This window comes from Peromyscus maniculatus, chromosome 3, assembly GCF_049852395.1.
Source record: "Peromyscus maniculatus bairdii isolate BWxNUB_F1_BW_parent chromosome 3, HU_Pman_BW_mat_3.1, whole genome shotgun sequence".
NCBI classification, from domain to species: domain Eukaryota; kingdom Metazoa; phylum Chordata; class Mammalia; order Rodentia; family Cricetidae; genus Peromyscus; species Peromyscus maniculatus.
In genome coordinates this window covers 13,930,666-13,947,799 of record NC_134854.1, presented here as the reverse complement: position 1 = coordinate 13,947,799, position 17,134 = coordinate 13,930,666, and the positions used below count along the sequence as shown (strand labels likewise).

The 17,134-nt window shown below is 35.2% G+C and overlaps 1 protein-coding gene across 1 annotated transcript in view; it reads right to left on the bottom strand.

Moving 5' to 3' along the window:
• Positions 1-17,134, bottom strand: part of Vwde (von Willebrand factor D and EGF domains) — a 68,768-nt gene that overhangs the window by 38,961 nt on the left and 12,673 nt on the right. Inside the window, exons 4-10 of the mRNA XM_016002756.3 lie at positions 11,144-11,209; positions 8,493-8,740; positions 7,624-7,713; positions 5,656-5,800; positions 3,856-4,073; positions 3,345-3,418; positions 1,595-1,868 (exon numbers count right to left, since the gene is read on the bottom strand). Of these exons, the coding sequence (XP_015858242.3) occupies positions 1,595-1,868; positions 3,345-3,418; positions 3,856-4,073; positions 5,656-5,800; positions 7,624-7,713; positions 8,493-8,740; positions 11,144-11,209 (1,115 nt within the window). The remainder of the gene's footprint in view (positions 1-1,594; positions 1,869-3,344; positions 3,419-3,855; positions 4,074-5,655; positions 5,801-7,623; positions 7,714-8,492; positions 8,741-11,143; positions 11,210-17,134) is intronic.

Genomic DNA, 17,134 nt, shown 5'->3' with positions numbered 1-17,134 from the left:
CCTCATAGCGATCAGTCTCTTTTTGCTGCCACCCGGCAAAACAGAATCAACAGCCAAGTTATATGGTGGTCTGGGAAAGTGGAAACAGAGCAAGCAGAGAGAGATTAAACGACCCCAACAGCCTGTGCCATCTGATTGGGAGCCGCTCTTGGTCCCACAACATCCCGAGGCCAGCCATCTGGAAGTATAATTGGCAAAATGACTTTTCCTAAGAACACTAAAGACACATCACTGTGTTTCTTTTTTAGTTTTAACATACTCCTTGTCTCTTCATTTAAAAAAAAAATGGTGTGAACTCATTATGGGAATTTCTTTTCAAGAGTAAACAAACTTTACATTCCTACTCACTGAAATAGTTAAAATCATTACAAAGTCTGCATTTTGTATTTTTGCCTAGCAATCAACAAATGCCCACCCCTTCATTTTCTTGACCCTAATGTTTTCTACTACGTGTCTCATTTTATTTAGCTTTCATTAAACTCTCCTATAGGTACCTGTAACTCTCCCCCGCTACAGGGGGAGATGCAATGAACGTCACTGGTGTTAACCACATCCTTAATTACTTCACTACAACCAATTCCCAGAGTTGAAAATTTTGATCCGATGACGTATACATAGAGTCCCTCAGAAAGGCTGTAATTTTTTCCGTTGTCCCTACTCTTGGCAGTGTTATATGAAAGCTCGTGCTTTTGATTTATTTAATTACTGATGCGGTATTTCAAGGTTTTGTTGATTATTTGTACACTTAGACATATTTCAGTGTTACTCCTTTGTGAATTATCTTTTTGTTTTTATTTATTTGTTTACTTGAGACAGAGTCTTGCTATGGAACCCCGGCTCATTTTGAGCTCACCATTCTCTTCCCTTGGCTTCCAAAGTGTTGGGCTATCAGGTATGTGCCACAACACATGGTGCCTTTTGATGTTATTCTGGTTTATAATTGTTTACTGATTTTATATATATATATAATTATATATATATTATATATATATAATTCATCTATATATGTATCAGATATACAAATGTTTTGTATACTTACTATGTTATACATATAGCAAATGATTTTCTAGTTCCTGATTTACATTTTGGCTTTGGATGAAAAAATTCAGATAAATAATGCTTTGTTTGTAAATTATTATTCAGTAAGTGTTATAAAACCATAACACATTTAAATTTTAATTAAATTCAAATATAGCTACCAAGAATTTACTTTTTGAAAGATGAAAAGGTGAGCATGACCTTAAGATGTAAATATCTTGTTCACTGGTATGAAACAGTATCTTTAAAAAGGTAAATGAAAAAAAATTTTTTAAAATGTGTTCCATTTTGAATAGCAGGTTATAAAAGAAGCTTTCTTTCAATATATGAGTCAATCGAAAGCCATTTTCTTTCCCTTTTCATACCAGTGAGCAAGATATTCTCATACACATATATATTTTAATCATATTCATCCATTATCTTTCATGTGCTATTTTCTTCAACGACTAATATCAAAACATAATAGTGCCTAATTTTTAAAGATGAACAGAAGTTCATCCAAAATAATAAAAGGAAAATTCTTTTTAATATTAAACTTTGACCTCTGTTCACATACCGTGATCTTTCTTCCTAAATAAGATTCAGTTATTCTGATATTGCTTGATGATGAATCTTGGCTCTTCACAAATAAATGTGGTGGAGATTCATGTAATTGACCACTGCACATATCAAAAGTAACTACATCGGCTTCTTCTTTTGCAACAAAACCACAGTTACATGACACAGGGTAGTGAAGTCTTCCGCAGTCCCACTGACGTACATGTACTTCAAAATCACGTGACATACTCTTATAAAGCACAAATGTCCCAGTCTTGAAGTTATCATATATCCTAGTATGAACAAAATTTAAGTACATTAAGAATCAGGATAACATATTATAACAATATAAATGTAATTTTAAAAAGTTCTTAGATGTATGTATTAGTAGTCAATGTATTTTGGCCTGAGACTAAGAAATTTGTATTTCCAGTACCTTTATGGCTCTGAAGACTGATTTGTGTTCATGAATGACTCAACAGGACCCTAAATACCTTAACTCTTCCCCACATGTCTCTTTCTCTTTGCCCACTCAACAGACTCCCTTCTTAAGGGAGAGCATGCTTGCTGAGTGTGCGTGCACTTGGCTGTCTTTCTTACCAGGAAATGCTTGTCCAGCTAGCCCGTTACTTAATGGCTTTTGATAACCAGACTCTTTAATAAATCATGAGCTCTACTTCCATCCCTTCTTCTCTACCTGTTTTAATTCCTGGCATGTATTTCCTCACAACACTGTTTTATTACTGTTGCTGTTGTTAATAATGTTCCTGTATCTCTTCTTCTATCCGAAGTTCAGCATCAGGGCAGAGAGAGTTACTGACTTCATTCACTGCCTTACCCTCAGCACTCAGAATACGGCTTGTCACCTGGATATTTCACAACTAATCTCACTGAATGAACACAGATTAAGTACATCACACTATGCTTTCTTGAGGATTCCTCACCACGGCTGCTAAATCTCCAAATACGGCCATAAAAGATTTCTGCATAAGTGATCAGTGCTGACAACTTCTCAGTACTCTCTGAAGTCTGTACAGTGCTTTTTATAACAGAGGGTTCTACAACTGTTCACTCATGAATCATTTTGCTGACAACTATCACAATATGTTTAGAACACCTGTCAGGTATCATGAAGACAATTTTTTACTAGACAAGGAGTTGTCTTTCTTAAGAATATCTTAGACTCATGAGCAGCATCACCAAAATGAAATCTTTCTATCCAGACATTAAAAGCAGTATCATTTTGATTTTTTTCATTACTTTGGCCATTTTACTTAAATTCCAGAAATAACCACCAAGGCTTTTATGGTAAAAAACCCAAATTAAATGAATATTTTTGTCATCAATTAAAAGTAATCAGTATTAAGATAAATTTAATAGATTAATCATTTCACAGAAATCTCAAAGATTATTCTGCTATTATATAAACATAGAACATAGTAAATATGCTTAATGAAAATAACTGACTCATTATCAAAAATAAGTAAACGACCAAGCAAAAATGATTGTGTGCATTTGCAATAATCTTCATTAAATCTTCACTTGTAATAATCCAAAAATTCAGGCTCACTAGTTGTCTACATTGTTTATCCAGACTGGAGTTAAGATAAATTATTCAACACAAATACAATGTCTAGAAACAAGCCAAAGAAAGTACAAATCATTGACAAAGACAAAAGTAACAAAGAGTGTGGCATTTAAAACAAAACAATAATAGCAAAACTAAAGGAAATAAAGACCACTGAAAGAAGAAAGATTCTGGACATTACCTGCCATCAAAGGTTATTATGTGTGGGTCAGTAAATGAATAGCAGTAAGCAGATGGGACGTCCTTGACTTTTATCTTTGAAAGAAAGATATGTTTAAAGATTAATATTGATATGTAGATAGTGATATGCAGTAAATTATTTTGCAATTACAATTAATATTCGATAAATAATTTTTATAATTGCTGAAAATAAAATTATTTTAAAAATAAAAAATATCAAGTAATTTTTAAAGATTTATTTATTTATGCAATGAGTCTGTATGCGTATGCATGTATATATGCCAAGTGTGAGCAGGTGATGACAGAGACCAGAAGGAGCCGTCACAGGCAATTGTTAGCTGCCTCACATGGTGCTAGGAACCAAATTTGAGGCCTCTAGAAAAGAAAACCGTAAACTTAGCCCTTGAGCCATTTCTTTGGCCCCATCAAATAATTTTTAAATAAAAAAATCGCAGCACAAACATATCATTTAAAATCTTAAGTTACAAAGGTTATTTTTCTGATTAGTCAACCTGGATGCTGTCTGGAGTGTATCTGTCCCACAGGAAATCATCATTGACTATGGGTTCCACAATGATGTCTGTAACTCTGTCTCCATCTGGGGAAAAGTCTGTCACAGCCATGTAGTGCACCACAGCATGGCTACATATTCCGCTGTCACAAGGAGAGTTCTGGTGAAAGTCCACATGGCAGGAAGATAGTGCCAAATTTAAACCCAGGTGCTCTTTACCTATTTAGGGAAAAAGAATTTCAAAGTCTTTTTGCAAATGTATATACAAATCAAATATAGTTACTTGACTAATGTGAAACATTAAGACTAAAATATTATTCCTAAATAATTGAAAAATATGTTGTAATGTTTGCCTAAATTAAAACAAAGCCACTGATTCTACTTTATCTTTATAGATAAATATTAATTTTGTGTATGTATACATATATACATACATACTTCTATTTTCAAAAAGCTACAAACAGATGTGCATCTAAATAAAATTCAAAAGCAACTAATAACACAGGTACAATAAGGTAATGAACACGATAATACCATGATTTCATCAACATAAACTGTACACATGTTCTGATGTATAAATATATACATTTAGTAAGAACATGATGTGGGTCTCTTGGTCATGAGTAATCTTATTTCTTCTCATAAGTGTTTGAATATATTCAGAAACTGAAAATGATTCTTTGCTTAAGTAACAAAGAAAAAGGGAAAGAATTTTGAGAGGAAACAGTAATAGAAAATAAAAACAGAACTTTGAAAAGAGGTATGGCGGTTGGGCAGTGGCAGAGGCAGGAGAATCTCTGTGAGTTTGAGCCTACCCTGGTCTACAAAGTGAGTTCCAGGACAGCCAGAGCTCTTATGCAGAGAAACCACATCATAAAAAACAAAACAAACAAACAAAAAGGCATAGCTGATTTACATAATTTCTGTTCTTCCCGTAAACAAAAACAACCCACTACCAAAATGGATATAAAGAAGCATGCTTTCAAATCCAACTCAGGATGGAAAAGCCATCCTGAGACAAAAAAAAAAAAAAAAGAAATGAGTTCCTAACGTGGTCCTCTTTTCACCCACATGGATTTAACAGGTATGAAATTACAGTGGTCACATAAAGGTTAACTGTGCTCAGTTCAAGATCCTGGGGAAAATGTTTCCCTTTTTATTTTCCTATAAAGATATTTTCCCATACATATAAAATATAATGGAAACATACAAATTCCTTAGCCAGCTCTCTGAGGGGAAGGTGGAATATGTCTGGCTTAGGTACACTCTCTGACTTCATTTCCCAAGTTTAAGATGTGAGGGCCATGCATCATGATTCCCATGTGATTAGTCATTTAAATGGAAGAATATTAAGACAAAAGATCCCACATGAAGCTTACACTGGGGAGAGACGTGTGAAGAATTCATTATGAGACCCGTGTTTCATATGCTTGAACTCTTGGAAAACTGTAAAAAACTGGTTGTCCCCCATCTCTGGAAACAAGACAAAGGGAAGAATAAGAGGGAGGCAGAGGATAAGGGAGATGAGCAAGGAGGAAGAAATGGAGGGATAAGAAAGACGACAGATGAAAACACAGAGAAGGTGGTTCCATAGTATGTTTGAGTCCAGGAAGAAAAACCATGAACTGCTTTGCCAATCAACTCAATCTTGCATCAGATCTTTAACACAATTGAGCTATTGCTTGATATAAGCATGAAACATTTTATTATCTGAGTACAGTGCATGGATTTTTTATAAAGGAGGATGAGGATCAGTTATTATGTGAAATGTAATGAGCCGAAAGGAACTTTGGTGTGGTACCTTGTTCGATGGTTCTCAGTTTTAATGAGATTTTGCACCCTTCATCGAGCTCTCTAAATTCAGAGCAAGCAATAGGAATTGTACTCTCTACCCTCAGCTGGTATTCCTTCCCATCTTCTGATATAGTGCTCAGTTCAGGTTTTAACTAGTAGGAGAAAAGTTATGTGTCAGTTATGTTCAAATAGAATGTATTTCTAAAGATCAAATTTGAAAACACATTTTTTTTCTTGACAAATCCTCTTCTGCTTAGTGAGCTGTTAATAACTTGATCATTGAGTTTCATTTAACTAAACAAGGCCAATTAACATCAAACCAATAAAAATATATAAGCCACATGCAGTAGCATCCACAGAGTTCCAGCACCACTCAGAGTTTATGCTCAATTGCTTCCTCAACATAGGTTGGACAGCTTGGTGACTATCATTGAGTCTGAATAATGGAGGAAGAGAGGTTGTGCTTCCCACCCTCACCCATTTAATTACTGGTGGTTATTGACATAGCCAGAGAAGAACCTGGTTATTTTCAAGTATTTAATGTCGCCATTGTGATTTATGTACTACTTAATCCATAAATCCACATGGTGTTGTCACCTGCAATATCCATCTCCTCAGCTTGTTTGTGAGTGTGTGCCTTCTAAGTTATACTTCTGAGATGCACTGCTACAGCCTGAGTCACTCCAGTCCACAGGGCAGTCATGTGTGAAAGCAGGGATCTTTTGTTGTCCCCACAGCATCAAGTCTTGGCTGTTTCTCAAAAGAACTGCTTCTTAGTGCTATTTCTCTGTTCATCTTATTAGAAACAGTGGGTGACCACTGACATCGTTTAACGATATATACCAGTGCAGAGCAAAATGTTCCTGCATTCTCAGGGTCAGAGCTCTGCTTGCTCTCCTATCACTAGCTGTTCTGACAATGTAATCCAGTCTTCCTGGACTCTGTCCAAGTGCACATGGACTTTAGCTCGACAAAGGTTTTTATCCTATTCCTAAGGCCTGTCCTCACAATTGACCAATTTCCTATATTGTCCTTGAGCAAGAACTGAAGAGAACACAATCTCAATTCCATGAGTGAGGTCCCCACAGTGTTGCTCTCCAGCTTCTACCTCTTAACACTGCCCAATGCCTTCCACTGATCGTGATTTCCTGTCACTTCTGCTTACCTGTTGGAATTACTCATCACTCTCTGGATTCAGTGAGACCATCAGTAACCAAAAGAATGATGCTGCTTAGTTAGCACAATTATGGCAGTCCAGAAAGCCCAGAATTGTGAGTCATATCTGCTTAAGTCCCAGGTGCTAGCCCTTCATCTGGTGCTTGTCTTCAAACATGAGCAATAACCAAATAGTGGCATGCTTATAATACATAATAGAGTATCTGGTAGAGTGACTCATGAAAAGAGAGCTTTTAACTTACTCAGATTTGGGCTATTGCTTTAGTTCCTCCTTCCCACAAGTCCGTGCATTATAATGGCTTGACGTGTGAAGTTTTACATTCACAAGTAATTCAAAATTGACTTGTGTACAATTATTATACCTTAAATCTTTGTCTTCCCTGAAACTAGCAATATTCTGCAATATACTTTCTCATGATACTAAATAGTAGCAGCCATCTACAGCTCCCAGAAGTCAGCCATAGGTCACAAAGCGTGAACATCCTATACTCCATGGTGTGCTTATTGCAAAGATGATGCCAGAAACTTAGTTGCATTAAATACATTTTTGACTCACTCTGTTTTCAATTTATGATGAATTTACCAGGATACAATGACATCATAAGCCAAAGGACACCCCAGATTCAATCCATTCACATGTGTCTTAAAGCTTTGTTGTACATGACAATTACTCAGTCAATCCTCAAAATTGCTGATTATTCTGTCTAGACTTTCTGATTCAGTCAATGATGAGACCCAAGAACCATCCTGGGCAACTTACAGTAAATAACCTTTCTAGATCATACTCACTGCCACATACCTTAATTCCTGCAAAAAATCCCTGGCTTTCCACAGCTATGCTTTGGACATCTGGTTTCTCCAAGAAAAAGAGGGAAGCACTGCAGAATATCTATGAACACAGTTAAGAAATAATCATTTAGTGGTTGCATTATAAAGAAGCATGCAAATTATTATCCTTAAATCCTTTGTTCAATTGTTAGTAAACGATAAAATTAAGAAAAGGAGGCTAGAGAGATGGCTAGCGGTTAAGAGAACTTGTTGCTCTTGCAGGGGACTCAGGTTCTAGTCTCAGCACCTACACGGTGGTTCAGAGCTACCCAGAAGTCCAGATTCAGGGGATCCAATACACTTTCTGACCTTTATGGACATCAAATGCACCTGTGATACTCACACACACATGCAGACAAAACACTCATGCATAAGCTAAAATGAATAAAATTAAGTAAAAAATAAAGAACCAAAACATTTCACATACTTGCCTAAAGTTTGAGAAAAATCCTATCATAGAATATTAGTTATTTGAACCTCAATATAAAATACAGTGTACTTTTTATTTCAAATATATCTATTAGAAAGTAGATAAAATGGTATGAGGATTGAAACATTAAAACATTGCTTTCCAATATATGAAGGTTATAATTTTAAAATCTGAAAGAGACATAGAGTTTTAAAGATTCGTTGATAATCAGCAGATTATTAAAAGGAGATACCTAAACACAGTCACCAAAAGTACATTATTGACACTTCTGCTACTAGAATTAGCACAGTTACCAAGCTTTATATTCTGAGGACAAGATAAGCTTTCAGTGTTTGATTTAAAATCCAATTTTGAAAATCAATGTATGCACGAAAAGAAAATGCAAAGTTTTTTGGTTTTGTTTTACATACCTTATCTCCAAGTCTGACATTTATGCCATCAAGTTCTAGAAGAGAAAATGCCTGAAGTGTGCTCTCTTGTTTCAGCTCTTCTTTGATTTCTTGGGAAGAAAGCCTAGACCAGGCTATGAGAAATCCTACTGAGTTGTTTGTGGGGGAAACATCAAATGCACACCTACAAAACACCTGGGAGCCAACCAGCTCTACTGTAACCTTTGGCCTGCCTGGAGGTGGAGGGGGTGATATGGTGGAGAGCTGGCCTGGTGGGAGAAACACAATGAGGAAGTCAGGCATCCTGAAGAAAGAAAACAACCGTGCCAAAAAGGAACTCAAAGACTATAAATAAAATGGTGTTAACATTGAGACTTACTTTAAAAAGACAGGGAAGCAAGTTTGGAAAAAATGATTATTTTCTAGCAGACATCAAAGGGAAACACTCATGTTTAAACTATTATGAATATTGATTGACAGCAGAGTAACCTAGCTCATGCATAGGTCAATCATGCAGAACCTTTGCAAAGCCTGGATTGTGAAAAGAAAAGTGGTTGATGTTCTTTAGGCAATCATCTTTTCTAAACTACAGAACAAACAAAATTTAGTCACTACACATTATAATCTCTTGTTATAAAGATAACTATTCACCATAGCATCAAACCAAATATGTATCTTATAATTTGCTTTGAACTCAATTCATCATAATTTTGGGTTGAAAGAGTTGCTCATTGAACGGTGGTTATGCTGGCAGTGAACAATATGAAGTGCTGAACAGATCTCTTACTCTTTTCATTTTTCTGAAGCTAAAGATACATCTGAAGTTTCTTCTAGGACCTATATGAAGAGTTCACAGCTTGCTTATTAATTCTAGGCATTTGCAAAGTTAAATCTAAAGATCTGAAAAAATTGTTTTATTTTGTTTTAGAAACGGAAAAAAATCTTACTGGTAAAATTTAACAAGATGCTTTACAATATTCCAAAATATGCATCTTTCTATGATATACATGATTATTTTGTGACAATTGCAAAGCTAACCTTGTAGATCTGTCATGCAGACTCTGGAAAATTCTGAGAAACTTTGTCTTAAGTCCTTTCTATAGAGAAAACATACATTCATATTCTTTTCAAATATCATTTTGTTAGACACCATATCTCAATGACTAACAGCAAATAGATTGTTTTACAGTTAACATAATTAATAACAACAAAATGTTGGTGTCTCTTGAAGAAGGTTCTTGTACATAGCTCAAACTGGCCTCAAAAATCTTGGTCCTTCTGCCTCTGCCTCTCAAATGCTGAGATTAAAGTGTGCCCAGCTACATATATTTTAGTATCCTTAATCCAAGTGTCCATAGTCATAGCAAGTTTTTCACTCAGGTTGGTTTTAATTTTCTAGTTTTGAATAACTTGTTTTTCCTAAATAATTACACAAATGTTCTAAATATCACAATTTGAGGAAATAAGTAAATGAAGAAGTAAGTAAATGAGTTTGTCTGTTGCTTTCTGTGGTGCTGAATTTGAACCCAGGATTGAAAATCTCGGTACCACTCAGTATATCCCCAGAACCAGCTGAAATGTATTTAGTCACAAAGGAAAATAGTTTCTTTTTCTTTAATACAGATCTCTAGTTAGGAAAATCCATGCCTAATATCCATAATAGATCATTAATCATAATATGTACTTATTGTTACAATGACTAAGGAATATCGTTTTATTCTTTAATATTATAACCTAAAACAGTAAAAGAAATAATAAACATTTAAATCACAGGCTCTAATGAAGCTAAGACTTTCAGACAGAGTAATGGTTTGGTAGCAGAATTACTGGGAAAAGTGCCTGCAAAATTGATCTGCAACTGGAGGAATGCAGAGAAGCCACTCAGAGCTGTTAATTATAGTAACTACATGAAAACCCTGCCTCCTAATTTTAGAGAATCATGTTTGTCGGTAGACACAATGAAATGACTAATTTTTGTTTTGTCTGTCTGTCTGTCTGTTTGTTTTGAGAGAAGATCATCCCATGAAGCCAAAGCTGTCCAGAAATTTACAACAATCCTCCTGTTTCAGCTATGACTGAAGATGCATACCACTGTGCCTGGCTTATTTGTAGTTTTATGATATTTTTCCATATTATAAAAAATATGAGCCAGGTGGTAGTGGTGCATGTCCTTAATCCCAGTACTCAGAAAGCTGAGGCAGGCAGAGCTCTGTGAGTTCAAGACCAGGCTGGTTTACAGAGCTAGTTCTAGGATAGCCAGGGCTACACTGTCTCAAAACACACACACACACATAAAAAAGAAAGAATGAAAAGGGAAAAAAGAAATACTTTTGTAACTATTGTGCTTCACACTTCCTTGAACAGTTCTAGAAGGTTGATTTTTGAAGGTAAAACAGTAGGTACATATACATTTAAATTTTTATGAAAATTAAGTTCAAATGTTAATTTTTCTTGTCAATTGATTCTGCCAATATTTACACTTGTTTTTAACTCTATAGTTCTGCCAGCATCAAGGATGCATTCTATTCATATATTAAATAGTTTATTGTTATTGCTGACTTCTACCAAGCTGGTGTGCTTGAATAATTCAACATTTGAAACCACAGAACAAACTTATTCATAGAAGTCACTATCTTATAACTACATTATATAAAAACCAATGCCATACACACCAACACAGTCACCTCCAATTTCTATTTCTCCAGGGCCACATGTGTATAACTTGACATCAGAAATAGCTGCAAAAGGTTAAAGTTTGTATATTTAATTAAATAAACACAAGTGTGTAAATCCACATATATTTATGAGCAGTTCCTTGAGAAAGTATGTTTTAACATGGATGTAGAATTTCTTAGTTGTTCTCTCTGGGATTTTTCATAAGGATTTTTCCCCTTTAAGGATAAGATGAAAAAGAGATGATCGATGATCAGTGGTTGTATTTTGAAGTACTTGTAGCTTTAATACCTCTTTTGCGGTCTGCATTATTAAATATCAGGGCACAGTGATAATTTCAAATTCTTGGGCTGCAGGAGTCTATTTCTTATAGAAACATGAAGTGGCAAGTCACTTTGAAGGACAATTTGGCATTTTCATATGACACTAAATATACTCTTACCATAATGCAGACTTTTTTTATCTGATTTTTTTCCCCAAAAGCCTTTCATACAAACTTCCTCAAGAAAAATGAACACAAATGTTTATAAGGGTTTTAGTCATAATTGACCAATTTATAGGGATTTTGTGCAGACAATAATTTTGATTTATTGGCTTAGAAGATATCTGCAACCAGCTCATAATTTTTTTTCTTTCTCAAGATAGAGTCTCACTTACTAGTGCAGGCTAATGGGGAAGTTGCTATGGGACCCAAACTGGCCTCAAATTCATAAACCTCATGTGATCTGAGCCTCCCAAGTACTGAGAAGATTGCTGAGTATTTTCACCCGTATAGGTGAAAATACTCTACAGTATAGGAAGCTGCTATAGTTTCCTTACCTTGTATGTCTGTTTGGTTGTTCTGAGTAACACTGGCTCCACAGGAGTTTAGATCTCTCTCAGGACTATATAACTCTTCCTTCGTCATTTATTTGGAAAATTTTTGCATAAGATTGTCATTATTTCCACTTAATATACTTGAAAAATTCCAGGATCTGGATCCTGGGTGATCCTTTTGAAATTGTATTTAACTAGAAATATAACTTCTTGAATAGGACTATAACCCATGTCTTTAAGTGTTGTGGCTGTGTGCATAAGTTAACTAACTTGTCAAGTTCATCTAAAGATATCAAAGTATTAAAAGAATTGTTCATAATTATACCTTTGTTTTGGTTCTCATATTATCTGTGGAATCTTTTTTTCTGGGATTCTTTCCCTTTATTTTTATTTTCCTTTTTTAATTCTTTTTTTTTTTGAAAATATATTCTTCACTCATACAATGATCCTGATAATAGTTTCCCTTCCTTCTACCCCTCCCTCTTCTGCCCCACCTTCCCTCTTCCCTGGATCCACTCCCTTTCTGTCTCTCATTAGGAAGGAACTGGCTCTTAAGAGATAACAACTGAACATGACAAAATAAAATATAATAATAAGATGAAAACTATCATATCAAAGTTGGACACAGCAACTCAACAGGAAGAAGGGAATCCAAAGAGCAGGCACAAAAGTCATAGACCCACTCAGGGGGCCTCATAATCAGGAGTTCCATAAAAATATTAAGCTAATAGCTATAATATACACACAGAGGATGTGGTGCAGACCTGTGTGGGCCCTCTGCTTGCTGCTACAATCTCTGTGAGCTCATTCTCACGTTGCTTAGTTGGTTCAGAGAACCTTGTTTTACTGTATCCCTAATATTCTCTCCCTGAACCCCTCACATGTGTGTTCCTAGAGATTGAATCTATGCTTTTCATCGTGCTAAGCATATACTTGTTCTACCCAGCTACTCTGCATGGCTGGTCCCAGAGCTTTCTAACCCGAAATTATGGATAGAGAATTTCATTGAATTAAAGAACTAGATTTGGATTAATTAAATTTCTGTTGTTTATGTGAATTATATTTTTTGATTTATATTCTGTTCATTTTTTTATTTTATTGTTCTGAATCTCATTCATATTTATTTTAATCTCTCAATGTGTAAATTGTGGTACTTAACATATAATTTTTATTTTCTAAAATAAATGCCCCATGAATACTAATTTTAATTAGTTTCATTTTTATAACATATAGTTTCTTTGATTTAGGGCTCATGAGGTGTATCATGATAAATATTGCACATCCACTTACAAAGAATGTTTATTCTGCTTCCCTTGGGTGGAGTTGCCTTGAACGTCACCTAGATCATGTTGGCTGACAGAGTTGCTCTAGTTCCCTTTGCTTCTGCAGATTTGAGTCTTTACTCGGTGGTGTTGGTAATGTGTAGTGCTACCTGATGGCTTGTCTATTTCTCTGTGGAAATAAGACCGACCAGTTTTGCATCACACAGCGTAGGTCTGGTTCTGGCGCAGTCATGTAAAAATGTTATGCCCTGTTATGGAACTGGTATTTTATCGTAAGGCAAAAAACCTTGTTTTTTCTGTAACTGCCTTCACCCCTGCTTTCTCCAGTAGTATCATTACCACTCCCAATGTCGCTTGTTTGGTGTTACAGTTATAATTCTTATCCTTATGCCCTTGAATTTGTTTCCTTTATATATGATGTGGGGTCTTCCAAAGTTTTTTGTTCTTGTTTTTGTTTTTTACCAATAGTGGAAGCTCTCTCTTTCACCCTTATCTGATAGAACAGAGGACAGAGCTCTCAGAAGATAGCCCTGCTGCCCTGCCCTGGAAGCCTCCTGCACTCTCCCTCACTCGTGGCACCTAACAGTTCTGCTATGCTTTCACTCTGAGCAGACCTTACTCACCCCCCCCCCCCCGAGACTCTGCTACTGGCTGTTGCCTTTAGCTGATAGTGACCCACTTGCTGTGACTTCGGACTGTGTGCCCTCCGGAACTCAGTGTCAATGCCATCTGAAAGAGGCTTTCTTGTGGGCTCCTGATTGCCAACTACATCCTTTGCTTGCCTGCAGTACTCTCTTCCATAGCAATTTTTAATCTTCTGTTAATACAATTAATTGTGATTAGTAAATGTGTGAATACCCGTGGCATGATGGAGAGCTTTAAATTTATTTTATCTTCTCAACTATATTAAGGACATGCTTTATTTGTTAGAAGATAAATATTACTCCAACATTATATACAGGTGAGGTAATTTATATGTACTATGTCTGAACATGACATCTAAGCTTAATGTTCTCTTTCCCATGCCAGTATTCCAATCCATTTCTACTCCTTACATGCTAGCCACTTATGCTTCTCTATGGAACTAGTGCAACAGTTTACAAGAACCTTTCTCCAGGAATAATAATTTGTGCCTTTAGCATACAATCCTCATATTGCATTATTAATCTGTTTGAAAACCCCCTTAGACTTTATACCATGATTCTGATTTGACCTAAGTTCTTAAATGAACCGAAGATCCTACAGTTCTGTCACCTCTGTCTCTCTAAAGTCATCTTCTGGGATGTCCCTTTACTCTATTCCCTTCATATTTTTTCATGTCTGCCTAATTCTCCTCATTCAGGTATGAATTCAGACTCATCAGCTGTTCAGAGGGCATTTCCAGGGCTAATTTTTAAAGACATCATCCCTGTGCCAGCCTTTACCTGTTTTATTGACTGGCTTTCTTTAATTAATAAGACATTCATTTCAAAAATAATTTTACTTTGCCAGCCCAGACTATTACTATACCCAGCAAAACTTTTAATCATCATAGAGAAAACAAGATATTCAATGACAAAAAATTTAAACAATATCTATCTACAAATCCAACCCTACAGAAGGTACTATAAGGAAAACTCCAACCAAAAAAATTAACTATACCCATGAAAACACAGGAAATAAGCAATCTCACACCAGAAAAATCAAAAGAAGACACACACACACACACACAATAACAACAACAATAACAAAATAACAGGAATTAGCAATCATTGGTCACTAATATATCTCAATATCAATGCACTCAATTTGTCAATAAGAAGACACAGATTAACAGGAAGATAAAAAACAATATCCATTCTTCTGCAGTAAATAAGAATCATAGCTCAACATCAAAGACAGACATTACCACAAAGTAAATGGTTGGGAAAAAAGTTCCAAGCACATGGACCCAAGAAGCAAGCTGGTATAACTATTCTAATATCTAACAAAATCGACTTTCAACCAAAATTAATCAAAAGAGATGGGGAAGAACATTTCTTATTCATTAAAGAAAAACTCCACCAAGATGACATTTCAATTTTAACACCTATGTCCCAAGCACAAGGGCACTCACATTTGTAAAAGGAATATTACTGAAGCTTAAATCACACATGGGACCTAGCACATTAATTTTAGGAGACTTCAATACCCCACTCTCACAAATGAACAAGTCATCTAGACAAAAACTAAACAGAGAAATAATGGAACTAAGAGATGTTATGAACCAAATGGACCTAACAGATATCTATGGAACATTTCACCCAAACACAAAAGAATATACCTTCTTCTTAGAATCTCATGAAACTTTCTCCAAAATTGACCACATACTCAGTCACAAAGCAAGTCTCAACAGATACACATTAACCCCTGCAGCCTATCAGGCCACCATGGATCAAAGGTGGATTTCAACAACAGAAAGCCTACAAACTCATGGAAATTGAACAGCTCTCTACAAAATGACAACTGAGTAAAGGCAGAAATATAGAAAGAAATTAAAAACTTCCTAGGAGTCAACAAAAATGAATATACAACATACCCAAACTCATGGGACACAATGAAAGTGTTGGTAATTGGAAAATCTAAAAGAAATGAACAAATTTCTTGGTAAATGCCATTTGTGAAGTTAAATCAAGATCAGGTAACAATTTAAATAGACCTATAGCCCCTAAGGAAATAGAAGCAGTTATTAAAAGTTTTCCAACCTAAAAAACCCAGATCCAGATGGTTTTAGTGCAGAATTCTACCAGACTTTCAAAGAAGAGCTAATACCAATACTCCTCAAATCACTCCACAAAATAGAAGCAGAAGGAACATTGCCAAATTCAGTTTATAAGGCTATAGTCACACTGCTACCAAAATGACCCAAAGATTCAACAAAGAAAGAGAATTACAGACCAATTTCCATCATGAACATTAATGTAAAAATACTCAAAAAAAATACTTGCAAAACACTGAAGAATACATAAAAACATCACCCACTATCCTAAAGTAGGCTCTGTCTCAGAGATGTAGGGCTAATTCAACTTACAAAAATCTACCAATTTAAACCATCATATAAACAAACTGAAAGAAAAAAAAACACATGATCATCTCATTAGATGCTGAAAAAAAAAAAAAAGGCTTCGACAAAATCCAAACTCTGTCATGATAAAAGTCTTGAAGAGATCAGGGATACAGGGACATACTCAAACATAATAAGAACACCAAACCAATAGGCAACATCAAATGAAATGGAGAGAGAAACTTTAAGCAATTTCACTAAAATCAGAAACAAGACAAGTTGTCCACTCCCTCCATATCTATTCAATATAGTACTTGAAGTTCTAGCTAGAGCAATAAGACAACTAACAGACATAAGGGGATACAAATTGGAAAGAAGGAAGTCAAAGTATCATTATTTACAGAGGATGTGATAGTATACATGAGTGACCCCAAAAGTTATACCAGAGAACTCCTACAGCTGATAAATACCTTCAGGGACGTGCTTGGATACAAGATTAACTCAAAAAAAAAAAAAAAAGGAGCCCTACTATATGCAAAGGACAAATAGACTAAGAAAGAAATCAGGGAAACAACACCCTTCACAATAGCCACAATTAATATAAAATATCTAGGGGTAATGTTTATCAAGCAAGTGAAAGACCTGTATGATAAAAATCTTCAAGTCTTTGAAGAAAAAAATTGAAGAAGATATCAGAAGGCAGAAAGATCTTTCATGCTCATGGATCAGTAGGATTAGCATAGTAAAAATGGTCATTTTGCCAAAAGCATACTATAGATTTAACTCAATCCCCATTAAAATTTCAACACAATTAACTAGAAAGAACAATACTCAACTTCATATCAAAAAACAAAAACCCAGGATATCTA